At 52.8% G+C, this 16,476-nt stretch overlaps 1 protein-coding gene across 1 annotated transcript; it reads right to left on the reverse strand.

Annotated features, from left to right (window-relative positions):
- Nucleotides 1-409: 409 nt before the first annotated feature.
- On the reverse strand, nucleotides 410-12,473 carry NOA1 (nitric oxide associated 1). The gene is made up of 7 exons (XM_038759440.1): nucleotides 11,303-12,473; nucleotides 9,060-9,224; nucleotides 8,068-8,276; nucleotides 6,572-6,703; nucleotides 3,550-3,666; nucleotides 1,766-1,883; nucleotides 410-1,088 (listed from the first exon to the last, which is right to left on the reverse strand). The coding sequence occupies exons 1-7, from the start codon at nucleotides 12,471-12,473 to the stop codon at nucleotides 841-843; spliced, it is 2,160 nt and encodes a 719-aa protein (XP_038615368.1). The 3' UTR covers nucleotides 410-840.
- Between the last annotated feature and the right edge of the window lie 4,003 nt (nucleotides 12,474-16,476).

The raw sequence follows: 16,476 nt of genomic DNA on the forward strand, positions 1-16,476 counted from the left end.
AGTGGGGCAATCTGATCACTTTGTAACCTCCCCAGCGCTTAGAACAGTGCTTTGCACATAGTAAGCGCTTAATAAATGCCAACATTATTATTTATTACTTGTTTTTCTGCCTCTTCCTCCTTTGGATAGTGACCGCTCCATGGTCTGTGGCCCGGTCTTCCACACCTCCCCGGTTCTCCACCCAGACCCCAGTTTGAGGGCCTCACGGCGGACTCAAAGAGGCGCCATCAGCAGCTGAGAAATAGCCGCAGCAGATGGATCGGCCTGTGGCACGGATCAGCCACAGGGCGGTGCTTTTGGATCGGACCAGGCAGATCCCAATAGCAGGAGTAGCAGATCAAACAGCACAGCCAAGGAGGTCAACCTGTGTGGACGCCGTGCGGAACCTCTTCACATGCACACACACACGTCAATTTTTAAAAACGGCATTTAATCTCACAGACTGCTGAAGCAAAGATGGCATCCGCATGATATTCTACACAAACGTAGGTTGAGAAGGGCACCGAGGGGCCAACAAATAGAGGAAAACCCTGAAAGGGGAATGTGAAAGGGGTGCAGCTCCTCTGAATGGCCATTATGGCTGCTCTTGCCCTATCACTCCCACTACTGAAAACCCACATCCCTCCACTTCCCCCCAGGCCACTGACCCTGTGTTTGAGCAAAGTAGGAGGGGGCAATGGTATGGGGAAGAGCCTAAGTAGGCAGATGCCTGCTAATCTCCCTGCATCACCGACTCGTTCAGTGCATGGCCAACAGACACCCCATAGTCCATTGACGACATGGCTTTGCGGTGCGGGTGGGGACTCCAGGGCCAGTGCCCGTGGCCGTGCTGGTGGTCAGCTAGATCAACCCTTCCACGTGGAGGAGTTTCGAGTCTCTCTGTGGTTGGCTTCTACGTGACTTCAGGTTGCACACCAGGGCCGGAGGCTTCTTGGTCTTATAAGCGACGCTCTTCTTGATCCGCTCCCCTCTGAGGTTGACGATGTAGGGCAGCAGGGGAGGCTGGCGCACCGTCACAGCACAGCCCCTGGGTACATAGCCACGAAGCTGCAGTGGCCCCAGCTCCTGAACTGTTATGGCCACCCAACCTGCACAGTAATAATAATCATTATGGTACCCCTTCTAGACTGTGAGCCCACTGTTGGGTAGGGACTGTCTCTATATGTTGCCAGCTTGTACTTCCCAAGCGCTTAGTACAGTGCTCTGCACACAGTAAGCGCTCAATAAATACAATTGATTGATTGATTGATTAAGGACTTACTCTATACCAGGCACTGTTCTAAGCACTGGGGCAGATACAAGTTTATCAGGTTGGACACGGTCCCTGTCCCACGTGGGGCTCACAGTCTCAATCCCCACTTTACAGATGAGGGTACTGAGGCCCAGAGAGTTAAGTGGCTCGCCCAAGTGTCACACAAGCAGATATATAGCGGAGCTGGGATTAGAATCCAGGTCCTTCTGACTCCCAGTCCTGTGCTCTATCCACTAAGCCACGCTGCTTCTAGGTTGCGTCGGTAGTATGGACGATACAGCCAAGCTGCCGACTTGACGCCCCTCCCAGAACCACCCCAGAATGTCTCCACTTTAGCCTGGGACAACAGTGGTTCCAGGTAACCTGAGCAAAACCGCCCCATGGCTCCATACCGTCCCTCTGGAGGGGGTCTGGATTCTCGGGCTTGGCCCAGTTGGCACCAGCCATTGCTTCTGCCCAGAAAAACCCTGGCAAATCCAAGCAAGCCTCAGAGCAGAGCCCGAGCGGAATTACCAGCAGAGGACAGTTTAATGTCGGCCACAGCTTCCTGAAGCACGTTCCCTTCCAGCGTGAGATCCTGAGAGATGAGAGGCGGGAACTCCGTCATGCGCTCTGTCCCGCCCATAGGTACCTGTTGTTGAAACAAGGCAGAAAGGCTCACAACTTCACACTCCTTTGGCAGGAAGCAGAATCACGAAGGGATTTTATTGAGCAAGAAACTCTACCATGGAAACATTTTAGCATTCTGTAGTTCACAGAAAACATTCTCACTCAATCTCAAACTCTATGCACTGAGAACAGATCCACTTTTCTCTTCCTCCCACCTGCAAATTACCTTGGTGTTTCTCTCATCCATTAGGCCGAAAACCCTTGAGGGTAGGCTACAGACTCTACTCTTCCAAGTGCTTAGTAAGTGCTTTGGGCAGAATGGGTTCTCAAGCAATACTATTGATTGACTGACTGAGACTTATTGACTGACTCCTCCCAGACTGTGAGCCCGTTGCTGGGGAGGGACCGTCTCTATATGTTGCTGATTTGTACTTCCCAAGCACTTAGTACAGTGCTCTGCAAACAGTAAGCACTCAATAAATACGACTGACTGACTGAATGAATGAGACGAACACAGCAGAAGTGCCCCAGGCTGCGTTTCCTTGTGAAGCACCACACCTCCAATGACGGTCCGGCTGAGCCTGCACAAAGTGCAGACGAGAGGGGAGCCGAGAAGCTGAAGCCTAGGCATTTTCTTTCCTTGAATAACTGAACCTGGTCCAGGTAGGACTGGCTCTCCAAGAGCAGAATTAGAAGCCAGGACCCAAAGGCTCAGATTCAGCTAAGGTCAGTCTTTCAGGGGACAAAGAGCATGAAGGAGCCAAGGCAAATGGCAGTGATCCCTGAGTAAGGTTTTTCCATGCTGTTCGCACAAGTGCCTGGGCTTGGCTGCTCTTTCTTCACACTAGCTGCTGGACACTTTTCTCCTTATTTAACCAAGTCACTTAGCTCCCAAGCACTTAGCATGGTGCTCTGCCAATCGACCAATCAATGGTATTTCGCGAGTGCTTACTGTGTGCAGAGCACTGGACTAGGCAGCTGGGAACATGCAATATGACAGAGTTGGTAGACACAACCTCTGCCCCCAAGGAGCCTCCAATCAAAAAGGGCGACAGACATTAAAATAAATGACAGATGGGGAGAATAAGTACTTAAGTGCTGCGGGGCTGAGGGTGGGATAAATAGCAAGTATTTAAGGAAGTACTCAATAGATACTACCTCTTGACTGCATCCTCCATGCATATGGGGTCCTTGAGGCTATCTTAAGGTTGCCTCACTTTTAATTACAAGCTGACTGAGCCAAACTATGACTTGTGGGCTTGGATCGTGTCACTTCATTACTTCCAAAGCACCTACTGCGGTGCAACTAGTGGGCGCCCAATAAACACTACCACTACCACAATTTCCCTTTCAAATAAAATCAATCTATCAACGGAATTTATTGAGCACTTACTATGTGCAGAGCGCTTGGGAGAGTTCACTCCAACAGAGTCGGCAGACATGTTCCCTGCCCACAAGGAGCTTACAGACTAGAGGGAACTTTAGAATGTACAAAGCCCTTAGGACACAAAGGACTCCTGTCCAAAGGTGCCGACTTAGAGCCCAAGAAATGCTTCTTGTGTCTGCCCTCTCACAAAGCTTCACTGGCCCAGCCACACCAACAGCGATCAAAGGCCTGGCGTGAAGGTCTACTGTGATAAGGACATCTGTGCTCACACACATGATCGCATATGTAGGAGACGCCTCACCTGTAGCAATGCTTGGCCTGCGTGCTTCTGATAGACAGCATCTGCTTTCTCCAACGTAGTTATGTGGACCGGCAGCAAGTTGGAAGCCATTACCGAAAACCAAGCTGACTTACTTCCCTGATGCAAGGGACAATCAGATATGAAGTTATTTTCCCAAATGGAACCCAATCGATCAGCGGTATTTTTTGAGCGCTTAGTATATGTACAGCATTTTTGTAATAATAATAATTGTGGTATTTGTTAAGTGCTTTCCATGTGCCAGGCACTGTACTACGCGCTGGGGTGGGTACAAGCAAATAAGGTTGGACACGGTCCCTGTCCCATGTAGGGCTCACAGTCTCAACCTCCATTTTACAGATGAGGTAACTGAGGCCCAGAGAAGCGAAGTGACTTGCTCAAGGTCACACAGCAGACAAGTGGCCAAGCTGGAATTAGAACCCATGACCTTCTGGCTCTATCCACTACTCCATGCAGCTTCTCCGACTAAGCATTTGGGAGAGAATAATATAACCACTAGTTAGGCACAATAACAATAATAATTGCAGTAGTTGTTCAGTGCTTACTGTGTACCAAGAGCTGTAGTAGATACGAGATCATCAGATTGGACCCAATACCTGTCGCACATGAGGCTCAGAGTCTCATTTGGAAGGAAAACAGGTACTGAATCTCCATTTTACAGATGAGGAAACTGAGGCCCGGAGAAATTAAGTGACTTTGCCCAAGGTCACCAGTGACCTCCTTCTCACCAAATCCAACGGCTCCTACTCTATCCTAACGCTCCTCAACCTCTCAGCTGCCTTCGACACTGTGGACCATTCCCTTCTCCTCAACATGCTATCCAACCTTGGCTTCAGACTCCGTCCTCTCCTGGTTCTCTTCTTACCTCTCTGGCCGTTCATTCTCAGTCTCCTTCGCAGGCTCCTCCTCCCCCTCCCATCCCCTTAACTGTAGGGGTTCCTCAAGGGTCAGTTCTCGGTCCCCTTCTGTTCTCCATCAATTCCTACTCCCTTGGTGAACTCATTCGCTCCCACGGCTTCAACTATCATTTGTACGTTGATGACACCAAAATCTACATCTCCACCCCTGTTCTCTCCCCCTACCTCCAGGACATCTCCATCTGGATGTCTGCCCGTCATCTAAAACTCAACATGTCCAAGACTGAGCTCCTTATCTTCCCTCCCAAACCCTGTCCTCTCCCTGACTTTCCCATCACTGTAGACGGTGCTACCATCCTTCCCGTCTCACAAGCCCGCAAACTTGGTGTCATCCTTGACTCCGCTCTCTCATTCATTCACTCCACACAACCAATCTGTCACCAAAACCTGCTGGTCTCAACTCCACAACGTTGCCAAGATCTGCCCTTTCCTCTCCATCCAGACTGCTACCTTGCTGGTTCAATCTCTTATCCTATCCCAACTGGATTACTGCATCAGCCTCCTCTCTTATCTCCCATCCTCCTGTCTCTCCCCGCTTCAGTCTATACTTCACTCTGCTGCCCGGATTATCCCTGTACAGAAACGCTCTGGGCACGTCAATCCCCTCCTCAAAAATCTCCAGTGGTTGCCTGTCAACCTACGAATCAAGCAAAAACTCCTCACTCTCAGCTTCAAGGCTCTCCATCCCCTCGCCCCCTCCTACTTCACCTCCCTTCTCTCCTTCTACAGCCCAGCCCACACACTCCGCTCCTCTGCCTAGAACCTCCGCACAGGGCCTCGTTCTCACCTGTCCCGCCATTGACCCCTGGCCCACGTCCTCCCCCTGACCTGGAATGCCCTCCCCTCCACAGATTTGCCAAACTAGCTCTCTTCCTCCCTTCAAAGCCCTACTGAGAGCTCACCTCCTCCAGGAGGCCTTCCCACACTGAGCCCCCCCGCTTCCTCTCCTCCTCCTCCCCATCGCCCCCCCTGGCCCTACCCCCTTCCCCTCCCCACAGTCCTTGTGTATATTTGTACAAATTTATTACTCTATTTTATTAATGATGTGTATACAGCTATAATTCCCTTTATTCTGATAGTATTGGCAACTGTTTACTTGTTTTGTTGTCTGTCTCCACATTCTAGACTGTGAATCCGTTGTTGGGTAGGGACCATCTCTGTAAGTTGCCGATTTGTACTCCCCAAGTGTTTAGTACCGTGCTCTGCACACAGTAAGAACTCAATAATACAACTGAATGAATGAATGAAGTCGTGTAGCCAGGATTAGAACCCAGGTCCTCTGACTCTGTGGCCTGTGTTCTTTCCACTATGCCACACTGCTGACTGGAAAAAGGGATTAACATAACATTCCTCTGGCCCATTTCAGCAATTTTTTTAAGGGTTTCTTACTATGCCCCTTCCCCATCAACTTTAATTCTCTTTAAAAAAAATAAAATAAAGAATCAAGGCTCTCCTGAAGAAAAGTAGGCCCTTGGATAATGTTATTTGGACTAGTGTGCTTCAATTTATGATTCAAAGTACTATTATTCTGACTCTCTTCTTTGTGCCAAATCAAGCTAGACTATCCAGAATGTTAAAAAAAAAAAAAAAGCCCCAAAACCCCCACCAAAAACCACACTTTAGTGAAAACTGTTTATCTGCATGGTCTGGTGGAAAGAGAACATGGCTGGGAGTTAAGAAAGATGGGTTCTAGTCACGGCTCCACAACTGGCCTTCCATTGGATTGTGGGCAAGTTATTTAACCTTTCTGGGCCTCAGGTTCCTCATCTGTAAAATGGGGATAAGGTAGATTGGGAACGCTGTGTGGTCTAGGGATTGGGTCCAATCTGATTATCTGGGATTTATCCCATTATTAAAATTATTTAGCAGCATCCTGATTGCATTGCTGTTGCCAGATCAAAATGCTAAAACATATCCAAGCTAGTCTGGATAAATGCATGAAAAAAATTTCTGAGAAACATAGAGATCTGGGATCAGATCCTTTCCTGAAGCCATTTTGTAAACTGATGGGAAAACTGTCATTTCAGAAATTAGAAAATGCAAACCATTGGAAGAATCAGGCTTTTCAAGGGACAGGGCTCACTTACCTGCAGGTAATCTATGCGACCCAAAGCTCCCAAAAACAGAACCATTCCAGGCTTAAGCATATAGGTTCTTGGGATAATGGAGTGCATTGGCAAGACAAGCTTTACTTCCTTATCTGTCAGCAGATTCAAGACCTGTAAAATAAACAGGACAGAGCTAAGTTGGCACCCCATCCCCAATGATAGGGCACGGCTAGACTGTGGGAGCCTTGTGGGATGGGGGAACCGTTTCTGAGCTGATCACTGAGAAAAGTTACCCCAGCACTTATAACATCACCTAGTAAGCACTCTATGGATACTGCTGCCATCATGAAGACTATCAATCCCCTCATGTCCACAGCTAACTAGCCTTTTTTTAAAAAATGGTATTTGCTAAGTGCTTACTATGTGCCAAGCCCTGTACCGAGCACTGAGGCAGGTACATGACAATCGTGTTGGACCCAGTCCTCGTCTCACACACGGCTCTGAGTCTTACTCTCCATTATACAGATACTACACCTGAGGCATAGAGAAGTTAAATGACTTGCCCAAGATCACATAGAAAACAAGTGGCAGAGCCGGGAATAAAACTTGGGTCTTCTGAGTGCCAGGCCCCAGCTCCTTCCATTGGGCCAAGGTGCTTCTTTGCAAAACTTCTTGCTGACCTCCCTGCATCCCGTCTCTCCCCACTCCAATCCATACTTCACTCTCCTGCCCGGATCACTTCTTTACAAAAATGCTCAAGACATGTTTTCCCCACCCCTCAAGAACATCCAATGGTTGCCCATACACCGCCGCATCAAACAGAAATTCCTCACCATTGGCTTTAAAACAGTCCATCACCTTGCCCCTTCCTACCCTCCTACTACATCCCAGCCTGCACAGTTTGCTTCTCTAATGCTACCCCTCGCACTGTACCCTGATCTCATTTATCTCCCCGCCGACCTCTTGCCCTCGTCCTGCCTCTGGCCGAGAACGCCCTCCCTCCTCATCTGACAATTTACTCTGCCCCCTTCAAGCCTTATTGAAGGCACATCTCCATGAGGCCTTTCCTGCCTAAGCCCTCCTTTACTCTTTTCCCACTCCCTGCTGTGTCGCTGACTTGTTCCCTTTATCCATTCCCCCTCCCAGACCTATAGCACTTATGTACATACCTGTAATGCATTTATATTAATGTCTGCCTCCAACTCTAGAGTACAAGCTCGTTGTAGACAAGAAATGTGTGTTTACTGTTATACTGTACTCTCAAGCGCTTAGTACAGTGCTCTGCACACAGTAAGCATATGATTGACCGACTGAATACTTATTGATCATGAATCCACAGCTTTTCTAAGGTAACCCTCAGGGGTGCCCAATATAAATGGGAGGAAAAGGCTCTTTTCCAAACCTTGAAATCTCTAGGAAATTTTTCCTAAATTTGTTCTGCCTTAGTATAACTGCAGGGGACGGGAAGAGGAGGCCAGGGATTAGGAGAGGAGACTGGGACAGCTGATCATTCCTTAACAAAACGAAGCCCATACACAGTTCTCTTTCATAATCCCAGGCGTGTCATAAAACCAGTGAGCATCTTTCACGTCTTGAGGGGTCAGTTCCACTCTGTCTGCAGGGGGCTTGGGCTCAGCCACTTCTGGCTCCATGCTAAAGGCGAGGCTGTCCGCATCAAATTCAAAGACCTCAGCATTGTTTTGGACTTGCTTTTGTGAATAATGAAACGTTTTTCCAACTCTTCCTAGAATAAGAGAACAGCCATTTGAAATTATTGAATTTTCATCATAAACGAGTCATTAATTAGCAACTGAAAACCAGGAGCGATTGATTAGGGAGGCAGTGTGGCCAAGTAGAAAGAGCACAGACAGGGCTGGGGGTCAGGAGGCCCGGGTTCTAGTCCCAGTACTGCCACTGGCTTGGTGTGTGGCCTTGGGCACTTCACTTACCCTCTCTGGGCCTTAGTTTACTAACCCACCTGTAAAATGGAGATACTGCTCTATGCCCTCTTAGTTGCTGAGCCCCTTGCGGCACAGGGACTGTGCCTCATCTGATGATTATGTACCTTCCCAAGACTAGCATAGTGCTTGACACATGATAAGTACTTAATATACCAGCAGCAATAATACAATATGAAAAAGGAGAGCAAAGTCATTGAAGTTTGGCTAAGTGTGGCACTTCAATCTTTTCTCTGTTTTACCTCTCCAGCATGTACTTGTACATATCCTATTTATTTTATTTTGTTAGTATGTTTGGTTTAGTTCTCTGTCTCCCCCTTTTAGACTGTGAGCCCACTGTTGGGTAGGGACTGTCTCTATATGTTGCCAATTTGTACTTCCCAAGCGCTTAGTACAGTGCTCTGCACATAGTAAGCGCTCAATAAATACGATTGATGATGATGAAGTCACCCTTGAACACAGCGGCATCGTGATTTGCCAAGTCAATAAAAAGATGGAAAATAGGACCCTGCCTTCATAACAGTCTAATGACAAACCCAGTAACGTGACTCCCGACAAAAACTACTTACCTACTAAGTAGCCCCATTTCTTAAGGTGATTGAGATGCTTTTGCTCCTGCTTACTAAGGTCTTCTTCAGTTTTCGCCGCATCTTCTTTGAGTCTCTTATGCCTTTTGAACATCCGATATGGAGTGGGGTTGCTAATGGGGAACTTCAGAAGGTTTAAGGTAGTACCTGTAAGTGGAGAGCACAGACCTGAGTTTTTGAAACAAAGTTGCAGGCCCAAACCAATCAAAAGCATTTAGGGACTGTGGGCACTATGGGCAGGCCACCCTGGAGGCCTAGTGGAGAGACAAGGGCCTGGGAGGGAGGAATCCTGAGTTCCGATCCCAGCTGTGCCACTTGCCTTCTGGGCAACCTTGGACAAGTCACTTAACCTCTCTGTGCCTCAGATTCCTCTCCGGAAAATGGGAATAACACAGCTGTTCGCCCACTCAGACTGTGAGCCTCAGGAGGGACAGGGCCCTAAATGATCTGACCGTATTGAATCTACTGCAGGATTTAGCACAGTCCTGGGCACACGGTAAGTACTTAACAAATACCTCATTTATTATCACCATTGCTGTTTGCTGAGCCTCCGGGAGGTACAGCGCACTGCACTTATCAATCAATCCTATTTACCAAGCTCTTACCTTTTTATGATATTTGTTAAGCACTTACTATGTGCCAGGTACTGTTCTAAGAACTGGGGTAGACCCGTGCCTATCACTCACATATTCAGGTTGGACTTCTTAATGAATGTCTCACACGGGGCTCACGGTCCGAGGCCCATGAGAAGTGAAGTGAGTTGCCCAAGGTCACGCAGCAGACAAGTGGTGGAGCTGGGATTAGAACCTTTTGACTCCCAAGCCGTGCTCTATCCGCTAGGCCATGATGAGTCCCACGCTGCTTCCTGTGTGCAGAGCACTGTACTACTAAGCGCTTAGGAAGGTACTAGAGAAGCAGCATGGCTTAGTGGAAAGAGCCAGGGCTTGGGAGTCAGAGGATGTGGGTTCTAATTCCGACTCTGCCACTTGTCTGCGGTGTGACCTCAGGCAAGTCATTTCACTTCCTCTATGCCTCAATTGCCTCATCTGTAATATGGGAATTAAGGCTGTGAGCCCCACGTGGGACAACCTGATTACCTTGTATCCACCCCAGGGCTTAGAACAGTGCTTGGCACAAAGTGCTTATCAAATACCATTATTATTATTATTACAATGCTAGAGTTGGCAGGCACGTTCCCTGCCCACCACAGGCTTACAGTCTAGAGGGCTGTAGAGTCTCTGGTGTGTCCACCCTGGAGGGTCTGGGGCCTCTCTGGGCCCGTGACTGACCTCCTTGCCTTCTGCCACTACTTGCCTGGCCAGGGGGAGATGGTGGCCCGCTCACCTGGCTAGGGGAGAGGATGGCTCACTCAGCCTGCTCATGAGGCCAGGGAGTGACGGTGGCCCACTCACCTGGTCGGGGGGGGGGACAGTGGCCCAGTTGCCTGGCCAGGGGGAGATGGTGGCCCACTCACCTGGCCAGGGGGAGATGGTGGCCCGCTCACCTGGCTAGGGGAGAGAGTGGCTCACTCACCTAGGCAGGGGGAGTTGGCAGTCTGCTCACGAGGCCAGGGAGTGACGGTGGCCCACTCACCTGGTAGGGGGGACAGTGGCCCAGTCGCCTGGTCAGGGGGAGATGGTGGCCCACTCACCTGGTTGGGGGGGGGGGACGGTGGCCCACTCACCTGGTTGGGGGGAGGGGGGGACAGTGGCCCAGTTGCCTGGTCAGGGGGAGATGGTGGTCCACTCACCTGACCCGGGGAGATGGTGGCCCACTCACCTGGCCAGGGGGAGATGGTGGTCCACTCATCTGGCCAGAGGGAGATGGTGGCCCACTCACCTGACCAGGGGGAGATGGTGGCCCACTCACCTGACCAGGGGGAGATGGTGGCCCACTCACCTGGCCAGGGGGAGATGGTGGCCCACTCACCTGGCCAGGGGGAGATGGTGGCCCACTCACCTGGCTAGGGGAGAGGGTGGCTCACTCACTAGGCAGGGGGAGATGGCAGCCTGCTCACGAGGCCAGGGAGTGATGGTGGCCCACTCACCTGGTCAGGAGGGGACAGTGGCCCAGTCGCCTGGTCAGGGGGAGACGGTGGCCCACTCACCTGATCGGGGGGGACGGTGGCCCAATCACCTGGTCGGGGGAGACGGTGGCCCACTCGCCTGGTCAGGGGGAGACGGTGGCAAAGTCGCCTGGTCAGGGGGAGACGGTGGCCCACTCACCTGGCCAGGGGGAGATAGTGGCCCGGTCGATGGCCTCGGCGCCCTTGGCGGTGCAATAGTCGGACTGCAGGAGGGTGTTGAAGAGAGTGGACTTGCCGGCGTTGGTGGCCCCGACCAGGTAGACGTCGCCCCGGTAGCGCCAGGATCGTTGCAGCGTCGAGATGAGCTCCTCCACCCCGTAGCCCGTCTTGGCGCTGATGAGCATCACGGCCGCGGGTCCGCTCCCCGGCCCGCTCCCCGGCCCCGTCCCCGGCCCGCTCCCCAGCCCGGCCCGGGCGCACTCGGCCCCCAGGCGGTCCCGGAGGCGGCGCAGGTAGCCGGGCGAGTCCCGGGGCAGCAGGTCCACCTTGTTGCCCAGCACGAGCAGCCGGCGGGCGGCCAGCAGCGCGGGCAGGCCGGGCAGCAGGCCGGGCAGCAGGCCGGGCAGGAAGGCGTCGGGCAGGTCGAGCAGATCGGCCAGGTAGAGCAGCAGGGCCGGGCCGGGCCGGCGGAGCGCGGCGCCCAGCAGCCGCTGGTGCTGGCCGGGGGGCAGCCGCACCTGCAGCGCCCGCCGGTGATGGGCCAGCAGCCAGCAGCGCCGGCACACCGGGGCGCACACCGGGGCGCACACCGGGGCGCACACCGGGGCGCACACCGGGGCCCGCCCCGGGCCCCCACCGCCCTCCGCCTCCGGCCGCTCCGACCCCTCCAGCTTGGCGGCGGCCACGTAGCCGGGCCCCGCGGGGTCCCCGCACTGCAGCTCCGCGCCGCAGCCCGAGCAGTGCAGGCCGCTGGGCGGACCCCCCGGGCCCTCCGGACCCCCCGGGCCCCGGGCCTCCGCCTCCGCCTCCCACCGCCGCCGCCGCCGCCGCTCCTCCTGCAGCAGCCGCCGCCGCTCCTCCCGCGCCTCCCGCTCCTCCTCCCGCTCCTGCAGCCGCCGCCGCTCCTCCAACTCGGGCTCCGGCTCGGGCTCCGGCTCGTACTCGGGAAACACGAACGGCTCCTCCGGAAAGGCTTCCCCGGAGGCCGCACGGAGGCCCGGCCCCGGGCCCGAGCCCGAGCCCAGGCGGCGGCGGCAGCGGCAGCGGCAGCGGCAGCGGCAGCTTGGCGGGGCCCGGCAGGGCGACCCCCCGAGCGGAGCCGGGAGCCCCAGGCCCCGCGGCAGCAGGAGCAGCAGGCGGCGCGGGAGCATGGCGACGGGGGAAAGGCCCACGGCCCCGGGGGCGGGAGGAGGAGCGGGGAGGAGCGGGAGGAGGAGCAGGAGGGAGCGGAAGGAGGAGCGGGAGGAAGGGGAGCAGGAGGAGGAGCGGGAGGAGGAGGAGGGGAAGCAAGAGCAGAAGGAGGAGGAGGGGGAGCAGGAGGAGGAGGAGGGGGAGCAGGAGCAGGAGGAGGAGGAGGAGGAGGAGCAGAAGGAAGAGGGGGGAGGAGGAGCAGGAGGAGGAGGGCAGCAGGAGTAGAAGGAGGAGGAACAGGAGCAGAAGGAGGAGGAGGGGGAACAGGAGGAGGAGGAGGAGCAGAAGGAGGAGGGGGAGCAGAAGGACGAGGAGGAGGGGGAGCAAGAGCAGAAGGAGGAGGGGGAGCGGGAGGAGGAGCAGGAGGGAGCAGAAGGAGGAGCGGGAGGAAGAGGAGCAGGAGGAGGGGGAGGAGGAGCAGGAGGAGGAGGGGGAGCGGGAGGAGGAGCGGGAGGAGGAGGAGGGGAAGCAAGAGCAGAAGGAGGAGGAGGGGGAGCAGGAGGAGGAGGAGGAGGGGGAGCAGAAGGAGGAGGAGGGGAGCAGGAGTAGAAGGAGGAGGAACAGGAGCAGAAGGAGGAGGAGGGGGAACAGGAGGAGGAGGAGCAGAAGGAGGAGGAGGGGGAGCAGAAGGAGGACGGAGAGCAGAAGGACAAGGAGGAGGGGGAGCAAGAGCAGAAGGAGGAGGGGGGAGCAGGAGGAGGAGGAGGGGGGGAGCAAGAGCAGGAGGGGAGGAGGAGGAGGAGGAGGAGGGGGAGCAGGAGCAGAAGGAGGAGAAGGGGGAGCAGGAGGAGGAGGGGGAGCAGAAGGAGGAGGAGGGGAGCAGGAGGAGGGGAAGCAAGAGCAGAAGGAGGAGGAGGGGAAGCAAGAGCAGAAGGAGGAGGAGGGGGAGCAGAAGGAGGAGGAGGGGGAGCAAGAGCAGAAGGAGGAGAGGAGGAGCAGGAGGAGGAGGGGGGGCAGGAGTAGAAGGAGGAGGAGCAGAAGGAGGAGGAGGGGGAGCAGAAGGAGGAGGAGGGGGACTGCTCTGCACACAGTAATTGGTCAATAAATACGATTGATTGATTGAGGAGAGGGGGCAGGAGCAGCAGCAGGAAGAGGAACGCAGCGCGGGTGACGAGCAGGGTGGCGGCTCCCGCCCCCGGGGCCCGGCAGGAGAGCTACATCCGGGCCAGCCCGGAGGGTGACATCCGGGACACCGGCGGGGCGGCGGCCCGCCATCGGCCCCCTCAGGCCCGAGTCACTTACCTCACACTGGGGAGGACGAATAGGAGCCCCCACGGGGGACGGAGGCTTTGGACAACCCGGCTACCTCGCAGCGTGGCTCGGTGGAAAGAGCCTGGGCTTTGGAGTCAATCAATCAATCGTATTTATTGAGCGCTTACTGTGTGCAGAGCATTGTACTAAGCGCTTGGGAAGTACAAGTTGGCAACATAGAGAGACAGTCCCTACCCAACAGTGGGCTCACAGTCTAAAAGGGGGGTGACAGAGAACAAAACCAAACGTACTAACAAAGTAAAAAAAATAGAATAGATATGTACAAGTAAAATAAATAAACTGAGTAATAAATATGTACAAACATATATACAGGTGCTGTGGGGAAGGGAAGGAGGTAAGATGAGGGATGGAGAGGGGGACAAGGGGGAGAGGAAGGAAGGTCATGGGTTCAAATTCCCGCTTCCCCACTTGTTAGCTGTGTGACTTTGGGCAAGTCACTTAACTTCTCTGTGCCTCAGTTACCTCATCTGTAAAATGGGGATTAAAACTGAGCCCCCCTCGTGGGACAACCTGATCCACCTTGTTACCTCCCCGGCACTTAGAACAGTGCTTTCCACATAGTAAGCGCTTAATAAATGTCATTATTATTATTATTAATAATAATTATAATAATAGCTGTGGTATTTGTTAAGCGCTTACAAAGCGCCGGACACTGTACTAAGGGGAAGCAGCATGGCTCAGTGGAAAGAGCATAGGCTTTGGTGTCAGAGTTCATGGGTTCCAATCCTGGCCCCGCCAATTGTCAGCTGGGTGACTCCTGGGCAAGTCACTTAACTTCTCTGTGCCTCAGTTGCCTCATCTGTAAAATGGGGATTAAAACTGTGAGCCCCCCATGGGACAACCTGTTCACCTTGTTACCTCCCCAGCACTTAGAACAGTGTTTTGCACATAATAAGCGCTTAATATTAATAATAATAAATGCCATTATTATTATTATTACTAAGCGCTGGGGTGGATACAAGCAAATCGGGTTGGATCAGTCCCCATCCCAGGTGACGCTCACTGGCTCAATCCCCATTTTACAGATGAGGTAACAGAGGCCCAAAGAAGTGAAGTGATTTGCCCAAGACCCCACAGCCGACAATCCCCATTTTACAGATGAGGTAACAGAGGCCCAGAGCGGACAAGTGGCGGAGCTGGGATTAGAACTCATGACCTCTCAACTCCCAGGCCCGTGGTCTACCCAGCACGCCATGCTGCTTCTCTATCTCCCCCAGTGCTTAGTACAGTGCCAGGCACATAAGAAGTGCTTAACAAACACCATAAAAAATAAAACAAACAGCCCTCGGGCTGGAGCCTTAGTTTCTCCAACTGAACCCAAAGAGGTCCGGGATACTAAGGAGGTTCAGGGCGGATAATAATAATAATAATAATAATAATAATAATAATAATAATAATAATAATAATGGCATTTGTTAAGCCCTTACTACATGCCAAGCACTCTTCTAAGTGCGGGGGGGGAGGGGGGATACAAGGTGATCAGGTTGTCCCACGTGGGGCTCACAGTCTTAATCCCCATTTTACAGATGAGGTAACTGAGGAACAGAGAAGTGGTGACATGCCCCAAATCACACAGTGACAAGTGGCGAAGCCGGGATTAGAACCCATGACCTCTGACTCCCAAGCCTGTGCTTTTTCCACTGAGCCACACTGCTTCTACAGATCTGGATGCGTGTTCATAGCAGGAGGGACAATGACTCTGCCCCCTTCAAAGCCTCATTGAAGGCACATCTCCTCCAAGAGGCCCTCCCTGACTAAGCCCTCTTATTCTTATCTTCAACTCTCTTCTGTGTCGCCCTGACTTGCAACCTTTATTAATCCCCTCTCCCAGCCCAGCAGCACTTAAGAGAAGCAGTGTCGCTTAGTGGAAAAGAGCCCGGGCTTGGGAGTCAGAGGTTGTCGGTTCTAATCCCGGCTCTGCCGCTTGTCAGCTGTGTGACTTTGGGGAAGTCACTTAACTTCTCTGTGCCTCAGTTACCTCAGCTTTAAAATGGGGATGAAGACGGTGAGCCCTATGGGGGACAACCTGGCTACCTTGCATCTACCCCAGCGCTTAGAACAGTGCGTAGCCCATAGTAAGCACTTCACAAATACCAAAATTATTATTATTATGTACATACCTGTAATTTATTTTTTATTTCTAAATAATAAAATTATTTATTATAACAATATAATTATTTATATTCATTCAATTGTATTCATTCATTCATTCAAACGTATTCATTCATTCAATAGTATTTATTGAGCGCTTACTGTGTGCAGAGCACTGTACTAAGCGCTTGGGAAGTACAAATTGGAAACATATAGAGACGGTCCCTACCCAACAGTGGGCTCACAGTCTAGAAGATCTTAATGCCTGCCTCCCCCTCTGGAGTGTAAGCTCGCTGTGGCCAGGAAACGTGTCTTATATTGTTATAGCGTACTCTCCCACCTTTGGCAAGTGGCGGAACAGAGATTAGAACCCAGGTCTTTCTACTACAGCTCAACCAACACACTTCACTAACACCAACCTACCATTGTATCTGGATCTCATCTCTCTCACCACCAACCCCTTGACCATATCCTCCTTCTGGCCCAGAACTCCCAGCCCCTTCATATCTGACAGACCGCTCTCCTCATCTCCTCCAGGAGGCCTTCCCAGACTGAGCCCCTTCTTTCCTCTCCCCCTCGTCCCCCTCTCCATCCTCCCGT

Source organism: Tachyglossus aculeatus, chromosome 17, assembly GCF_015852505.1.
Source record: "Tachyglossus aculeatus isolate mTacAcu1 chromosome 17, mTacAcu1.pri, whole genome shotgun sequence".
Classification (NCBI taxonomy): domain Eukaryota; kingdom Metazoa; phylum Chordata; class Mammalia; order Monotremata; family Tachyglossidae; genus Tachyglossus; species Tachyglossus aculeatus.